At 47.5% G+C, this 17,568-nt stretch overlaps 1 protein-coding gene across 1 annotated transcript in view; it reads left to right on the top strand.

The window, feature by feature from the left end:
* PARP10 (poly(ADP-ribose) polymerase family member 10) overlaps positions 1 to 17,568 on the top strand; it is a 279,539-nt gene that overhangs the window by 227,824 nt on the left and 34,147 nt on the right. The window contains exon 10 of the mRNA XM_063921070.1: positions 10,847 to 11,021. Coding sequence (XP_063777140.1) covers positions 10,847 to 11,021 — 175 coding nt within the window. The remainder of the gene's footprint in view (positions 1 to 10,846; positions 11,022 to 17,568) is intronic.

Here is a 17,568-nt window from a genome sequence, read left to right as displayed (position 1 = left end):
AGCAGCATCACACACTCACTGAGAGTATATTCTCCCAATTCATGGTGTAACTGGTGCCTCAGGAGTACAGCTACATAGCAGCATCACACACTCACTGAGAGTATATTCTCCCAATTCATGGTGTGACTGGTGCCTCAGTAGTACAGCTACACAGCAGCATCACACACTCACTGAGAGTATATTCTCCCAATTCATGGTGTGACTGGTGCCTCAGTAGTACAGCTACACAGCAGCATCACACGCTCACTGAGAGTATATTCTCCCAATTCATGGTGTAACTGGTGCCTCAGTAGTACAGCTACACAGCAGCATCACACGCTCACTGAGAGTATATTCTCCCAATTCATGGTGTAACTGGTGCCTCATTAGTACAGCTACACAGCAGCATCACACACTCACTGAGAGTATATTCTCCCAATTCATGGTGTGACTGGTGCCTCAGTAGTACAGCTACACAGCAGCATCACACGCTCACTGAGAGTATATTCTCCCAATTCATGGTGTAACTGGTGCCTCATTAGTACAGCTACACAGCAGCATCACACACTCACTGAGAGTATATTCTCCCAATTCATGGTGTGACTGGTGCCTCAGTAGTACAGCTACACAGCAGCATCACACGCTCACTGAGAGTATACTCTCCCAATTCATGGTGTAACTGGTGCCTCAGTAGTACAGCTACACAGCAGCATCACACGCTCACTGAGAGTATATTCTCCCAATTCATGGTATGACTGGTGCCTCAGCAGTACAGCTACATAGCAGCATCACACGCTCACTGAGAGTATATTCTCCCAATTCATGGTGTAACTGGTGCCTCAGTAGTACAGCTACATAGCAGCATCACACGCTCACTGAGAGTATATTCTCCCAATTCATGGTGTGACTGGTGCCTCAGTAGTACAGCTACACAGCAGCATCACACACTCACTGAGAGTATATTCTCCCAATTCATGGTGTGACTGGTGCCTCAGTAGTACAGCTACATAGCAGCATCACACGCTCACTGAGAGTATATTCTCCCAATTCATGGTGTAACTGGTGCCTCATTAGTACAGCTACACAGCAGCATCACACACTCACTGAGAGTATATTCTCCCAATTCATGGTGTGACTGGTGCCTCAGTAGTACAGCTACACAGCAGCATCACACGCTCTCTGAGAGTATACTCTCCCAATTCATGGTATAACTGGTGCCTCAGTAGTACAGCTACACAGCAGCATCACACGCTCACTGAGAGTATATTCTCCCAATTCATGGTGTAACTGGTGCCTCAGTAGTACAGCTACACAGCAGCATCACACACTCACTGAGAGTATATTCTCCCAATTCATGGTGTAACTGGTGCCTCAGTAGTACAGCTACATAGCAGCATCACACGCTCACTGAGAGTATATTCTCCCAATTCATGGTATGACTGGTGCCTCAGTAGTACAGCTACATAGCAGCATCACACGCTCACTGAGAGTATATTCTCCCAATTCATGGTGTGACTGGTGCCTCAGTAGTACAGCTACATAGCAGCATCACACGCTCACTGAGAGTATATTCTCCCAATTCATGGTGTAACTGGTGCCTCATTAGTACAGCTACACAGCAGCATCACACACTCACTGAGAGTATATTCTCCCAATTCATGGTGTAACTGGTGCCTCAGTAGTACAGCTACACAGCAGCATCATACGCTCACTGAGAGTATATTCTCCCAATTCATGGTGTGACTGGTGCCTCAGTAGTACAGCTACATAGCAGCATCACACGCTCACTGAGAGTATATTCTCCCAATTCATGGTGTGACTGGTGCCTCGGTAGTACAGCTACATAGCAGCATCACACACTCACTGAGAGTATATTCTCCCAATTCATGGTGTGACTGGTGCCTCAGTAGTACAGCTACACAGCAGCATCACACACTCACTGAGAGTATATTCTCCCAATTCATGGTATGACTGGTGCCTCAGTAGTACAGCTACATAGCAGCATCACACACTCACTGAGAGTATATTCTCCCAATTCATGGTGTAACTGGTGCCTCAGGAGTACAGCTACATAGCAGCATCACACACTCACTGAGAGTATATTCTCCCAATTCATGGTGTGACTGGTGCCTCAGTAGTACAGCTACACAGCAGCATCACACACTCACTGAGAGTATATTCTCCCAATTCATGGTGTGACTGGTGCCTCAGTAGTACAGCTACACAGCAGCATCACACGCTCACTGAGAGTATATTCTCCCAATTCATGGTGTGACTGGTGCCTCATTAGTACAGCTACACAGCAGCATCACACACTCACTGAGAGTATATTCTCCCAATTCATGGTATGACTGGTGCCTCAGTAGTACAGCTACACAGCAGCATCACACGCTCACTGAGAGTATATTCTCCCAATTCATGGTGTGACTGGTGCCTCAGTAGTACAGCTACATAGCAGCATCACACGCTCACTGAGAGTATATTCTCCCAATTCATGGTGTGACTGGTGCCTCAGTAGTACAGCTACATAGCAGCATCACACGCTCACTGAGAGTATATTCTCCCAATTCATGGTATGACTGGTGCCTCAGTAGTACAGCTACATAGCAGCATCACACGCTCACTGAGAGTATATTCTCCCAATTCATGGTGTGACTGGTGCCTCGGTAGTACAGCTACATAGCAGCATCACACACTCACTGAGAGTATATTCTCCCAATTCATGGTGTGACTGGTGCTTCAGTAGTACAGCTACATAGCAGCATCACACGCTCACTGAGAGTATATTCTCCCAATTCATGGTGTGACTGGTGCCTCGGTAGTACAGCTACATAGCAGCATCACACACTCACTGAGAGTATATTCTCCCAATTCATGGTGTGACTGGTGCCTCAGTAGTACAGCTACACAGCAGCATCACACACTCACTGAGAGTATATTCTCCCAATTCATGGTATGACTGGTGCCTCAGTAGTACAGCTACACAGCAGCATCACACGCTCACTGAGAGTATATTCTTCCAATTCATGGTGTAACTGGTGTCTCAGTAGTGCAGCTACACAGCAGCAACACGCTCACTGAGAGTATATTCTCCCAATTCATGGTATGACTGGTGCCTCAGTAGTACAGCTACGCAGCAGCATCACACTCTCACTGAGAGTATATTCTCCCAATTCATGGTATGACTGGTGCCTCAGTAGTACAGCTACACAGCAGCATCACACGCTCACTGAGAGTATATTCTCCCAATTCATGGTATGACTGGTGCCTCAGTTGTACAGCTACACAGCAGCATCATACGCTCACTGAGAGTATATTCTTCCAATTCATGGTATAACTGGTGTCTCAGTAGTGCAGCTACACAGCAGCAACACGCTCACTGAGAGTATATTCTCCCAATTCATGGTATGACTGGTGCCTCAGTAGTACAGCTACACAGCAGCATCACACTCTCACTGAGAGTATATTCTCCCAATTCATGGTATGACTGGTGCCTCAGTAGTACAGCTACACAGCAGCATCACACGCTCACTGAGAGTATATTCTCCCAATTCATGGTATGACTGGTGCCTCAGTAGTACAGCTACACAGCAGCATCACACACTCACTGAGAGTATATTCTCCCAATTCATGGTATGACTGGTGCCTCAGTAGTACAGCTACATAGCAGCATCACACGCTCACTGATAGTATATTCTCCCAGTTCATGGTGTAACTGGTGCCTCAGTAGTACAGCTACACAGCAGCATCACACACTCACTGAGAGTAAATTCTCCCAATTCATGGTATGACTGGTGCCTCAGCAGTACAGCTACATAGCAGCATCACACACTCACTGAGAGTATATTCTCCCAATTCATGGTATGACTGGTGCCTCAGTAGTACAGCTACACAGCAGCATCACACACTCACTGAGAGTTTATTCTCCCAATTAATGGTATGACTGGTGCCTCAGTAGTACAGCTACACAGCAGCAGCATCACACTCACTGAGAGTATATTCTCCCAATTCATGGTATGACTGGTGCCTCAGTAGTACAGCTACATAGCAGCATCACACGCTCACTGAGAGTATATTGTCCCAATTCATGGTATAACTGGTGCCTCAGTAGTACAGCTACATAGCAGCATCACACGCTCACTGAGAGTATATTCTCCCAATTCATGGTGTGACTGGGTCCTCAGTAGTACAGCTACACAGCAGCATCACACACTCACTGAGAGTATATACTCCCAATTCATGGTGTAACTGGTGCCTCAGTAGTACAACTACACTGCAACATCACACGCTCACTGAGAGTATATTGTCCCAATTCATGGTATAACTGGTGCCTCAGTAGTACAGCTACATAGCAGCATCACACACTCACTGAGAGTATATTCTCCCAATTCATGGTATGACCGGTGCCTCAGTAGTACAGCTACACAGCAGCATCACACACTCACTGAGAGTATATTCTCCCAATTCATGGTATGACTGGTGCCTCAGTAGTACAGCTACATAGCAGCATCACACGCTCACTGAGAGTATATTCTCCCAATTCATGGTGTGACTGGTGCCTCAGTAGTTCAACTACCCAGCAGTATCACACGCTCACTGGGAGTATATTCTCCCAATTCATGGTGTGACTGGTGCCTCAGTAGTACAGCTACACAGCAGCATCACACACTCACCTGAGAGTATATTCTCCCAATTCATGGTGTGACTGGTGCCTCAGTAGTACAGCTACATAGCAGCATCACACGCTCACTGAGAGTATATTCTCCCAATTCATGGTGTGACTGGTGCCTCAGTAGTTCAACTACACAGCAGTATCACACGCTCACTGGGAGTATATTCTCCCAATTCATGGTGTGACTGGTGCCTCAGTAGTACAGCTACACAGCAGCATCACACACTCACCTGAGAGTATATTCTCCCAATTCATGGTGTGACTGGTGCCTCAGTAGTTCAACTACACAGCAGTATCACACGCTCACTGAGAGTATATTCTCCCAATTCATGGTGTGACTGGTGCCTCAGTAGTTCAACTACACAGCAGTATCACACGCTCACTGGGAGTATATTCTCCCAATTCATGGTGTGACTGGTGCCTCAGTAGTACAGCTACACAGCAGCATCACACACTCACTGAGAGTATAGTCTCCCAATTCATGGTATGACTGGTGCCTCAGTAGTACAGCTACACAGCAGCAATGTGATAATAAATACATTAGGCGATGCACTGAATACAGCATAGAAAACGCTGTGGATTGGGTAGCTGTATACTGCTCAAGGTCTCACTGTCTGACAAAACAGCAGCACAAACTCACTAAGGATTTGTTCTTCCCAGATAGTAATGCATATGGTACATAAGTGGTAAAGCTATAGAGCAACCTCGATTTAATGATGAATATATTCCACAATATACTAAATACAGCACAATAATATACCTCTATGTAACCATCAAACAGCGCATAAGTTCACTGATACTGCAAAACATAGTAACACTTGTGCAGCTTATGTATCAGGGAGAGACCATAGAAACCAGGGTATCCGGAGTAATGAGTCTTCTGCTGTCCTGTATCTGCAGCAGCATTGAATACAGGATGAGAGAGACATCAAAAAACTCCCACCCTGGTTTGAAAAATAAAGAGAGGATTTGCTTCTGCTTTCTTTTACTGCTGCACAGGGAACCCTGATGCTATGAATGCAGTACAGGATATCCCGGCTGCTGAGAGAGCCCGCTCCTGTATAGTATTATAAAGTGTAGAAATCTTCAGCATAATTGTTTAGAATGCTGTAGTAAGTAATACCGCCATGTCCGCTGTCTGAAAGGGGCTACTGAGTCGTGGTGGTGAGGAGAGCGCCCACCGGCATCGTATCGCCGGTAACCGGAAGTCGCACCCGGGCTGGAACCGGAAGTTCACGTACGTTTCGCTAGCTGGGGCTTGATCACTGTCGCCTAGTGACAGACCTCCTGGCATGAGCTTATGGTAGATGCTAGAATCAAGTGGGCTAAAGGACCTTTTCCGTAAGGGGAGGAGTTACGACGCAAGGGGGAGGAGCTAGGCCAGCGGGATAGTTCCTCTACTATCCACGCCACCAACTATTACCTTTAGTAATTAGGTGGTGAGCGAAGCGGAGTGGAGCGAGCCACCGTGCCCGAAGCGTGGCGAGCGAAGCGAGCCCGCGAGGGTACTTTTCGGGTACCCTGTTCGCCCGTAGCTCCTCCCCCCGGTGACGTAGCTCCTCCCCTCAATACGTCACAAGGTCCCTTCAGCCCCTCCGATATAGAACCAACCATGAGCTTATATGTATCGCGACTGCCATTTTTGCTGTGATTCCTACGTATTTCATAGACTAATTCCCAACCTTAGTTTATCACTCCTAGTAATTGTTTTAACTTTATACCCATTCACAGCTGTCATAGCCGATTCTTTGTGTTACTGAATAGTAAATAGTGAAGTTATCCGATTGGACTGCACTGTCTTCTATTGTTTTTATTTGCCAACCAGACTCATTAGTAAGAAGAATAAAATGTAGTTTTTATATTTATTATGTATTAGAATAGAGAATAGGTATACAGCAAGCCTCGCTAGTCACAGAGCAGTTAGCAGTGTTCAGCAGGTATACAGCAAGCCTCGCTAGTCACAGAGCAGTTAGCAGTATACAGCGTTCAGCAGGTATACAGCAAGCTTCGCTAGTCACAGAGCAGTTAGCAGTGTTCAGCAGGTGTACAGCAAGCCTCACTAGTCACAGAGCAGTTAGCAGTATACAGTGTTCAGCAGGTATACAGCAAGCCTCGCTAGTCACAGAGCAGTTAGCAGTATACAGCGTTCAGCAGGTATACAGCAAGCCTCGCTAGTCACAGAGCAGTTAGCAGTATACAGCGTTCAGCAGGTATACAGCAAGCCTCACTAGTCACAGAGCAGTTAGCAGTATACAGCGTTCAGCAGGTATACAGCAAGCCTCGCTAGTCACAGAGCAGTTAGCAGTGTACAGCAGGTATACAGCAAGACAGACTAGCGAGGCTTGCTGTATACCTGCTGAACGCTGTATACTGCTAACTGCTCTGTGACTAGCAAGGCTTGCTGAACACTGCTAACTGCTCTGTGACTAGCGAGGCTTGCTGTATACCTGCTGAACACTGCTAACTGCTCTGTGACTAGCGAGGCTTGCTGTACACCTGCTGAACACTGCTAACTGCTCTGTGACTAGCGAGGCTTGCTGTATACCTGCTGAACACTGCTAACTGCTCTGTGACTAGCGAGGCTTGCTGTATACCTGCTGAACACTGCTAACTGCTCTGTGACTAGCGAGGCTTGCTGTATACCTATTCTCTATTCTAATAAATAATAAATATAAAAACGACATTTTATTCTTCTTACTAATGAGTCTGGTTGGCAAATAAAAACAATAGAAGACAGTGCAGTCCAATCGGATTACTTCACTATTTACTATTCAGTAACACAGAAGGAAAAGAATCGGCTATGACAGCTGTGAATGGGTATAAAGTTAAAACAATTACTAGGAGTGATAAACTAAGGTTGGGAATTAGTCTATGAAATACGTAGGAATCACAGCAAAAATGGCAGTCGCGATACATATAAGCTCATGCCAGGAGGTCTGTCACTAGGCGACAGTGATCAAGCCCCAGCTAGCGAAACGTACGTCACTTCCGGTTCCAGCCCGGGTGCGACTTCTGGTTACCGGCGATACGATGCCAGTGGGCTCTCTCCTCACCACCACGACTCAGTAGCCCCTTTCAGACAGCGGACATGGCGGTATTACTTACTACAGCCTTCTAAACAATTATGCTGAAGATTTCTACACTTTATAATACTATACAGGAGCAACAAATACTTGTGTATAGAGTGAGGCGTGTGGCATAGAGAAAGGTGAATAATAACCACCATGATAGCCTTGTGATCCCGGTCATTTCTGTCTCTCGGAACTAAGTTACGTGTCATAGGCTCTTTGTGTCACTTGCCTGCACATCCTGCCGTTACAGTATATCTCACTGCCGATACAGTATATCTCACTGCCGTTACAGTATATCTCACTGCTGTTACAGTATATCTCACTGCCGTTACATTATATCTCACTGCCGTTACAGTATATCTCACTGCCGTTACAGTATATCTCACTGCCGTTACAGTATATCTCATTGCCGTTACATTATATCTCACTGCCGTTACAGTATATCTCACTGCCGTTACAGTATATCTCATTGCCTTTACAGTATATCTCATTGCCGTTACATTATATCTCACTGCCATTACAGTATATCTCACTGATCTCACTGCCATTACAGTATAGAGTGAGGCGTGTGGCATAGAGAAAGGTGAATAATAACCACCATGATAGCCTTGTGATCCCGGTCATTTCTGTCTCTCGGAACCAAGTTACGTGTCATAGGCTCTTTGTGTCACTTGCCTGCACATCCTGCCGTTACAGTATATCTCATTGCCGTTACAGTATATCTCATTGCCATTACGGTATATCTCTCTCCCATTACAGTATATCTCATTGCCGTTACAGTATATCTCACTGCCGTTACGGTATATCTCATTGCCATTACAGTATATCTCATTGCCTTTACAGTATATCTCACTGCCGTTACGGTATATCTCATTGCCATTACAGTATATCTCACTGCCGTTACAGTATATCTCACTGCCGTTACGGTATATCTCATTGTCATTACGGTATATCTCATTGCCATTACAGTATATCTCACTGCCGTTACAGTATATCTCACTGCCGTTACATTATATCTCACTGCCGTTACGGTATATCTCACTGTCATTACGGTATATCTCACTGTCATTACGGTATATCTCACTGCCATTACAGTATATCTCATTGCCGTTACAGTATATCTCATTGCCATTACAGTATTTCTCATTGCCTATACAGTATATCTCACTGCCGTTACAGTATATCTCACTGCCATTACAGTATATCTCACTGCCGTTACAGTATATTTCACTGCCGTTACATTATATCTCACTGCCGTTACGGTATATCTCACTGTCATTACGGTATATCTCACTGTCATTACAGTATATCTCATTGTCGTTACGGTATATCTCACTGCCATTACAGTATATCTCATTGCCGTTACATTATATCTCAGTGCCGTTACAGTATATTTCACTGCCGTTACATTATATCTCACTGCCGTTACGGTATATCTCACTGTCATTACGGTATATCTCACTGCCGTTACAGTATATCTCACTGCCATTACAGTATATCTCATTGCCATTACAGTATATCTCATTGCCGTTACAGTATATCTCACTGCCGTTACAGTATATCTCATTGCCGTTACAGTATATCTCACTGCCGTTACATTATATCTCACTGCCGTTACAGTATATCTCACTGCCGTTACAGTATATCTCACTGCCGTTACAGTATATCTCACTGCCGTTACAGTATATCTCATTGCCATTACAGTATATCTCACTGAAGGCCATTACAGTATATCTCACTGAAGGCCATTACAGTATATCTCACTGCCGTTACAGTATATCTCACTGCCGTTACAGTATATCTCATTGCCATTACAGTATATCTCACTGAAGGCCATTACAGTATATCTCACTGAAGGCCATTACAGTATATCTCACTGCCGTTACAGTATATCTCACTGCCGTTACAGTATATCTCATTGCCGTTACAGTATATCTCACTGCCGTTACAGTATATCTCATTGCCATTACAGTATATCTCACTGAAGGCCATTACAGTATATCTCACTGCCGTTACATTATATCTCACTGCCGTTACAGTATATTTCACTGCCGTTACAGTATATTTCACTGCCGTTACGGTATATCTCACTGCCGTTACGGTATATCTCACTGTCATTACGGTATATCTCACTGTCATTACAGTATATCTCATTGTCGTTACGGTATATCTCACTGCCATTACAGTATATCTCATTGCCGTTACATTATATCTCATTGCCGTTACATTATATCTCATTGCCGTTACATTATATCTCATTGCCGTTACAGTATATTTCACTGCCGTTACATTATATCTCACTGCCGTTACGGTATATCTCACTGTCGTTACGGTATATCTCACTGCCGTTACAGTATATCTCACTGCCATTACAGTATATCTCATTGCCGTTACAGTATATCTCATTGCCGTTACAGTATATCTCATTGCCGTTACAGTATATCTCACTGCCGTTACATTATATCTCACTGCCGTTACAGTATATCTCATTGCCATTACAGTATATCTCACTGAAGGCCATTACAGTATATCTCACTGCCGTTACAGTATATCTCATTGCCATTACAGTATATCTCACTGAAGGCCATTACAGTATATCTCACTGCCGTTACAGTATATCTCACTGCCGTTACAGTATATCTCACTGCCGTTACAGTATATCTAATTGCCGTTACAGTATATCTCACTGCCGTTACAGTATATCTCACTGCCGTTACAGTATATCTCACTGCAGTTACAGTATATCTCACTGCCGTTACAGTATATCTCATTGCCGTTACAGTATATATCATTGCCGTTACAGTATGTCTCACTGCCGTTACAGTATGTCTCACTGCCGTTACAGTATATCTCACTGCTGTTACAGTATATCTCACTCCCGTTACAGTATATCTCACTGCCATTACAGTATATCTCACTGCCATTACAGTATATCTCACTGCCATTACAGTATATCTCACTGCCATTACAGTATATCTCACTGCCTATACAGTATATATCACTGCCTATACAGTATATCTCACTGCCTATACAGTATATCTCACTCCCGTTACAGTATATCTCATTGAAACATTCTTGTGTTGTAAATATTCTGAGCTGATAATTTGCCTGTGTGGTTTTGTAGGTCCAAAGGGTGCACAACACCCTGCTTTATAACCAGTACCAGCTTAAGAAGCAGAGCATGCTGGTACATGACCCCAACACGCCCATTGAGCATATCCTCTACCACGGAACCACTGCCACTGGGGCCAGAGAGATTTGTCACCACGGATTCAATCGCAGCTTCTGTGGAAAGAATGGTAAGATCACGTATAATGCACCTTCTCCCTGCTCACACTGCATGTGGTGTCACACACTCCCTGCTCACACTGCATGTGGTGTCACACACTTCCTGCTCACACTGCATGTGGTGTCACACACTCCCTGCTCACACTGCATGTGGTGTCACACACTCCCTGCTCACACTGCATGTGGTGTCACACACTCCCTGCTCACACTGCATGTGGTGTCACACACTCCCTGCTCACACTGCATGTGGTGTCACACACTCCCTGCTCACACTGCATGTGGTGTCACACACTCCCTGCTCACACTGCATGTGGTGTCACACACTCCCTGCTCACACTGCATGTGGTGTCACACACTCCCTGCTCACACTGCATGTGGTGTCACACACTCCCAGCTCACACTCTAGTGTAGAGTCACACACTCCCTGCTCACACTGCATGTGGTATCACACACTCGCTGCTCACACTCTAGTGTAGAGTCATACACTCCCAGCTCACACTCTAGTATGGTGTCACACACTCCCTGCTCACACTCTAGTGTGGTGTCACATACTCCCTGCTCACACTCTAGTGTGGTGTCACATACTCCCTGCTCACACTCTAGTGTGGTGTCACATACTCCCTGCTCACACTCTAGTGTGGTGTCACACACTCCCTGCTCACCCTCTAGTATGGTGTCACACACTCCCTGCTCACACTCTAGTGTGGTGTCACATACTCCCTGCTCACACTCTAGTGTGGTGTCACATACTCCCTGCTCACACTCTAGTGTAGAGTCACACACTCCCTGCTCACACTCTAGTATGGTGTCACATACTCCCTGCTCACACTCTAGTGTGGTGTCACATACTCCCTGCTCACACTCTAGTGTAGAGTCACACACTCCCTGCTCACACTCTAGTGTAGAGTCATACACTCCCAGCTCACACTCTAGTGTGGTGTCACACACTCCCTGCTCACCCTCTAGTATGGTGTCACACACTCCCTGCTCACACTCTAGTGTGGTGTCACACACCTCCTGCTCACACTCTAGTGTAGAGTCACACACTCCCTGCTCACACTGCATGTGGTATCACACACTCCCAGCTCACACTCTAGTGTAGAGTCACACACTCCCTGCTCACACTCTAGTGTAGAGTCACACACTCCCTGCTCACACTCTAGTGTAGAGTCACACACTCCCTGCTCACACTCTAGTGTAGAGTCATACACTCCCAGCTCACACTCTAGTGTAGAGTCATACACTCCCAGCTCACACTCTAGTATGGTGTCACACACTCCCAGCTGACACTCTAGTATGGTGTCACACACTCCCAGCTCACACTCTAGTATGGTGTCACACACTCCCTGCTCACTCTCTAGTATGGTGTCACACACTCCCTGCTCACACTCTAGTGTGGTGTCACATATCCCTGCTCACACTCTAGTGTAGTGTCCCACACTCCCTACTCACACTGCATGTGGTGTCACACACTCCCTGCTCACACTCTAGTGTAGTGTCACACACTCCCTGCTCACACTCTAATGTAGAGTCACACACTCTCTGTTCACACTCTAGTGTAGTGTCACACAGTCCTTGCTCACCCTCTAGTATAGTGTCACACACGCCCTGCTCACACTGCATGTGGTATCACACACTCCCTGCTAACACTCTAGTGTAGAGTCACACACTCCCTGCTCACACTCTAGTGTAGTGTCCCACACTCCCTACTCACACTGCATGTGGTGTCACACACTCCCAGCTCACACTCTAGTGTAGAGTCACACACTCCCTGCTCACACTCTAGTGTAGAGTCATACACTCCCAGCTCACACTCTAGTATGGTGTCACACACTCCCTGCTCACCCTCTAGTATGGTGTCACACACTCCCTGCTCACCCTCTAGTATGGTGTCACACACTCCCTGCTCACCCTCTAGTATGGTGTCACACACTCCCTGCTCACACTCTAGTGTGGTTTCACACACTCCCTGCTCACACTCTAGTGTAGAGTCACACACTCCCTGCTCACACTCTAGTGTAGTGTCCCACACTACCTACTCACACTGCATGTGGTGTCACACACTCCCTGCTCACACTCTAGTGTAGAGTCATACACTCCCAGCTCACACTCAAGTATGGTATCACACACTCCCTGCTCACACTCTAGTGTAGAGTCTCACACTCCCAGCTCACACTCTAGTATGGTGTCACACACTCCCAGCTCACACTCTAGTATGGTGTCACACACTCCCAGCTCACACTCTAGTATGGTGTCACACACTCCCTGCTCACTCTCTAGTATGGTGTCACACACTCCCTGCTCACTCTCTAGTATGGTGTCACACACTCCCTGCTCACACTCTAGTGTGGTGTCACATATCCCTGCTCACACTCTAGTGTAGTGTCCCACACTCCCTACTCACACTGCATGTGGTGTCACACACTCCCTGCTCACACTCTAGTGTAGTGTCACACACTCCCTGCTCACACTCTAGTGTAGTGTCACACACTCCCTGCTCACACTCTAATGTAGAGTCACACACTCTCTGTTCACACTCTAGTGTAGTGTCACACAGTCCTTGCTCACCCTCTAGTATAGTGTCACACACGCCCTGCTCACACTGCATGTGGTATCACACACTCCCTGCTAACACTCTAGTGTAGAGTCACACACTCCCTGCTCACACTGCATGTGGTGTCACACACTCCCTGCTCACACTCTAGTGTAGTGTCACACACTCCCTGCTCACACTCTAGTGTAGTGTCACACACTCCCTGCTCACACTCTAATGTAGAGTCACACACTCTGTTCACACTCTAGTGTAGTGTCACACAGTCCTTGCTCACCCTCTAGTATAGTGTCACACACGCCCTGCTCACACTGCATGTGGTATCACACACTCCCTGTTAACACTCTAGTGTAGTGTCCCACACTCCCTACTCACACTGCATGTGGTGTCACACACTCCCAGCTCACACTCTAGTGTAGAGTCACACACTCCCTGCTCACACTCTAGTGTAGAGTCATACACTCCCAGCTCACACTCTTGTATGGTGTCACACACTCCCTGCTCACCCTCTAGTATGGTGTCACACACTCCCTGCTCACCCACTAGTATGGTGTCACACACTCCCTGCTCACACTCTAGTGTAGAGTCACACACTCCCTGCTCACACTCTAGTGTAGAGTCATACACTCCCAGCTCACACTCTAGTATGGTGTCACACACTCCCTGCTCACCCTCTAGTATGGTGTCACACACTCCCTGCTCACCCTCTAGTATGGTGTCACACACTCCCTGCTCACCCTCTAGTATGGTGTCACACACTCCCTGCTCACACTCTAGTGTGGTTTCACACACTCCCTGCTCACACTCTAGTGTAGAGTCACACACTCCCTGCTCACACTCTAGTGTAGTGTCCCACACTACCTACTCACACTGCATGTGGTGTCACACACTCCCTGCTCACACTCTAGTGTAGAGTCATACACTCCCAGCTCACACTCAAGTATGGTATCACACACTCCCTGCTCACACTCTAGTGTAGAGTCTCACACTCCCAGCTCACACTCTAGTATGGTGTCACACACTCCCAGCTCACACTCTAGTATGGTGTCACACACTCCCAGCTCACACTGTAGTATGGTGTCACACACTCCCTGCTCACTCTCTAGTATGGTGTCACACACTCCCTGCTCACTCTCTAGTATGGTGTCACACACTCCCTGCTCACACTCTAGTGTGGTGTCACATATCCCTGCTCACACTCTAGTGTAGTGTCCCACACTCCCTACTCACACTGCATGTGGTGTCACACACTCCCTGCTCACACTCTAGTGTAGTGTCACACACTCCCTGCTCACACTCTAGTGTAGTGTCACACACTCCCTGCTCACACTCTAATGTAGAGTCACACACTCTCTGTTCACACTCTAGTGTAGTGTCACACAGTCCTTGCTCACCCTCTAGTATAGTGTCACACACGCCCTGCTCACACTGCATGTGGTATCACACACTCCCTGCTAACACTCTAGTGTAGAGTCACACACTCCCTGCTCACACTGCATGTGGTGTCACACACTCCCTGCTCACACTCTAGTGTAGTGTCACACACTCCCTGCTCACACTCTAGTGTAGTGTCACACACTCCCTGCTCACACTCTAATGTAGAGTCACACACTCTCTGTTCACACTCTAGTGTAGTGTCACACAGTCCTTGCTCACCCTCTAGTATAGTGTCACACACGCCCTGCTCACACTGCATGTGGTATCACACACTCCCTGTTAACACTCTAGTGTAGTGTCCCACACTCCCTACTCACACTGCATGTGGTGTCACACACTCCCAGCTCACACTCTAGTGTAGAGTCACACACTCCCTGCTCACACTCTAGTGTAGAGTCATACACTCCCAGCTCACACTCTAGTATGGTGTCACACACTCCCTGCTCACCCACTAGTATGGTGTCACACACTCCCTGCTCACACTCTAGTGTAGAGTCACACACTCCCTGCTCACACTCTAGTGTAGTGTCCCACACTTCCTACTCACACTGCATGTGGTGTCACACACTCCCTGCTCACACTCTAGTGTAGTGTCACACACTCCCTGCTCACACTCTAGTGTAGTGTCACATACTCCCTGCTCACACTCTAGTATGGTGTCACACACTCCCTGCTCACACTCTAGTATGGTGTCACACACTCCCTGCTCACACTCTAGTGTAGTGTCACACACTCCCTGTTCACATTGTTTGTATTGTCACACGCTCCCTGTTCACACTCTAGTGTAGTGTCACACAGTCCTTGCTCACCCTCTAGTATAGTGTCACACACGCCCTGCTCACACTGCATGTGGTATCACACACTCCCTGTTAACACTCTAGTGTAGTGTCCCACACTCCCTACTCACACTGCATGTGGTGTCACACACTCCCAGCTCACACTCTAGTGTAGAGTCACACACTCCCTGCTCACACTCTAGTGTAGAGTCATACACTCCCAGCTCACACTCTAGTATGGTGTCACACACTCCCTGCTCACCCACTAGTATGGTGTCACACACTCCCTGCTCACACTCTAGTGTAGAGTCACACACTCCCTGCTCACACTCTAGTGTAGTGTCCCACACTTCCTACTCACACTGCATGTGGTGTCACACACTCCCTGCTCACACTCTAGTGTAGTGTCACACACTCCCTGCTCACACTCTAGTGTAGTGTCACATACTCCCTGCTCACACTCTAGTATGGTGTCACACACTCCCTGCTCACACTCTAGTATGGTGTCACACACTCCCTGCTCACACTCTAGTGTAGTGTCACACTCTCCCTGTTCACATTGTGTGTACTGTCACACATTCCCTGCTCACACTGCATGTAGTGTCACACACTACCTACTCACCCTCTAGTGTAGTGTCACACACTCCCTGTTCACATTGTGTGTACTGTCACACTCTCCCTGTTCACATTGTGTGTACTGTCACACACTCCTGTTCACACTGCATGTAGTGTCACACACTCCTGCTCACACTCTAGTATACTGTGACACTCCCTACTCACACTGAGAGTAGTGTCACACCTGTAGTGTCGCATTCTGTCCTCGGCCCTCTCTGTATACGCTGTAGTGTAGCGCTCTGTCCTCCGCCCTCTCTGTATACGCTGTAGTGTAGCGCTCTGTCCTCCGCCCTCTCTGTATACGCTGTAGTGTAGCGCTCTGTCCTCCGCCCTCTCTGTGTACGCTGTAGTGTAGCGCTCTGTCCTCCGCCCTCTCTGTATACGCTGTAGTGTAGCGCTCTGTTCTCCGCCCTCTCTGTATACGCTGTAGTGTCGCGCTCTGTCCTCCGCCCTCTCTGTATACGCTGTAGTGTCGCGCTCTGTCCTCCGCCCTCTCTGTATACGCTGTAGTGTCGCGCTCTGTCCTCCGCCCTCTCTGTATACGCTGTAGTGTAGCGCTCTGTCCTCTGCCCTCTCTGTATACGCTGTAGTGTAGCGCTCTGTCCTCCGCCCTCTCTGTATACGCTGTAGTGTAGCGCTCTGTCCTCCGCCCTCTCTGTATACGCTGTAGTGTAGCGCTCTGTCCTCCGCCCTCTCTGTATACGCTGTAGTGTAGCGCTCTGTCCTCCGCCCTCTCTGTATACGCTGTAGTGTAGCGCTCTGTCCTCCGCCCTCTCTGTATACGCTGTAGTGTAGCGCTCTGTACTCCGCCCTCTCTGTATACGCTGTAGTGTAGCGCTCTGTCCTCCGCCCTCTCTGTATACGCTGTAGTGTAGCGCTCTGTCCTCCGCCCTCTCTGTATACGCTGTAGTGTAGCACTCTGTCCTCCGCCCTCTCTGTATACGCTGTAGTGTCGCGCTCTGTCCTCAGCCCTCTCTGTATACGCTGTAGTGTAGCACTCTGTCCTCCGCCCTCTCTGTATACGCTGTAGTGTCGCACTCTGTCCTCTCTGTATACGCTGTAGTGTAGCGCTCTGTCCTCCGCCCTCTCTGTATACGCTGTAGTGTCGCGCTCTGTCCTCCGCCCTCTCTGTATACGCTGTAGTGTAGCGCTCTGTCCTCCGCCCTCTCTGTATACGCT

This window comes from Pseudophryne corroboree, chromosome 5 (assembly GCF_028390025.1).
Source record: "Pseudophryne corroboree isolate aPseCor3 chromosome 5, aPseCor3.hap2, whole genome shotgun sequence".
NCBI lineage: Eukaryota > Metazoa > Chordata > Amphibia > Anura > Myobatrachidae > Pseudophryne > Pseudophryne corroboree.
Note: the sequence above shows the minus strand (reverse complement) of the source record. Positions and strands in the feature narration are given on the sequence as shown.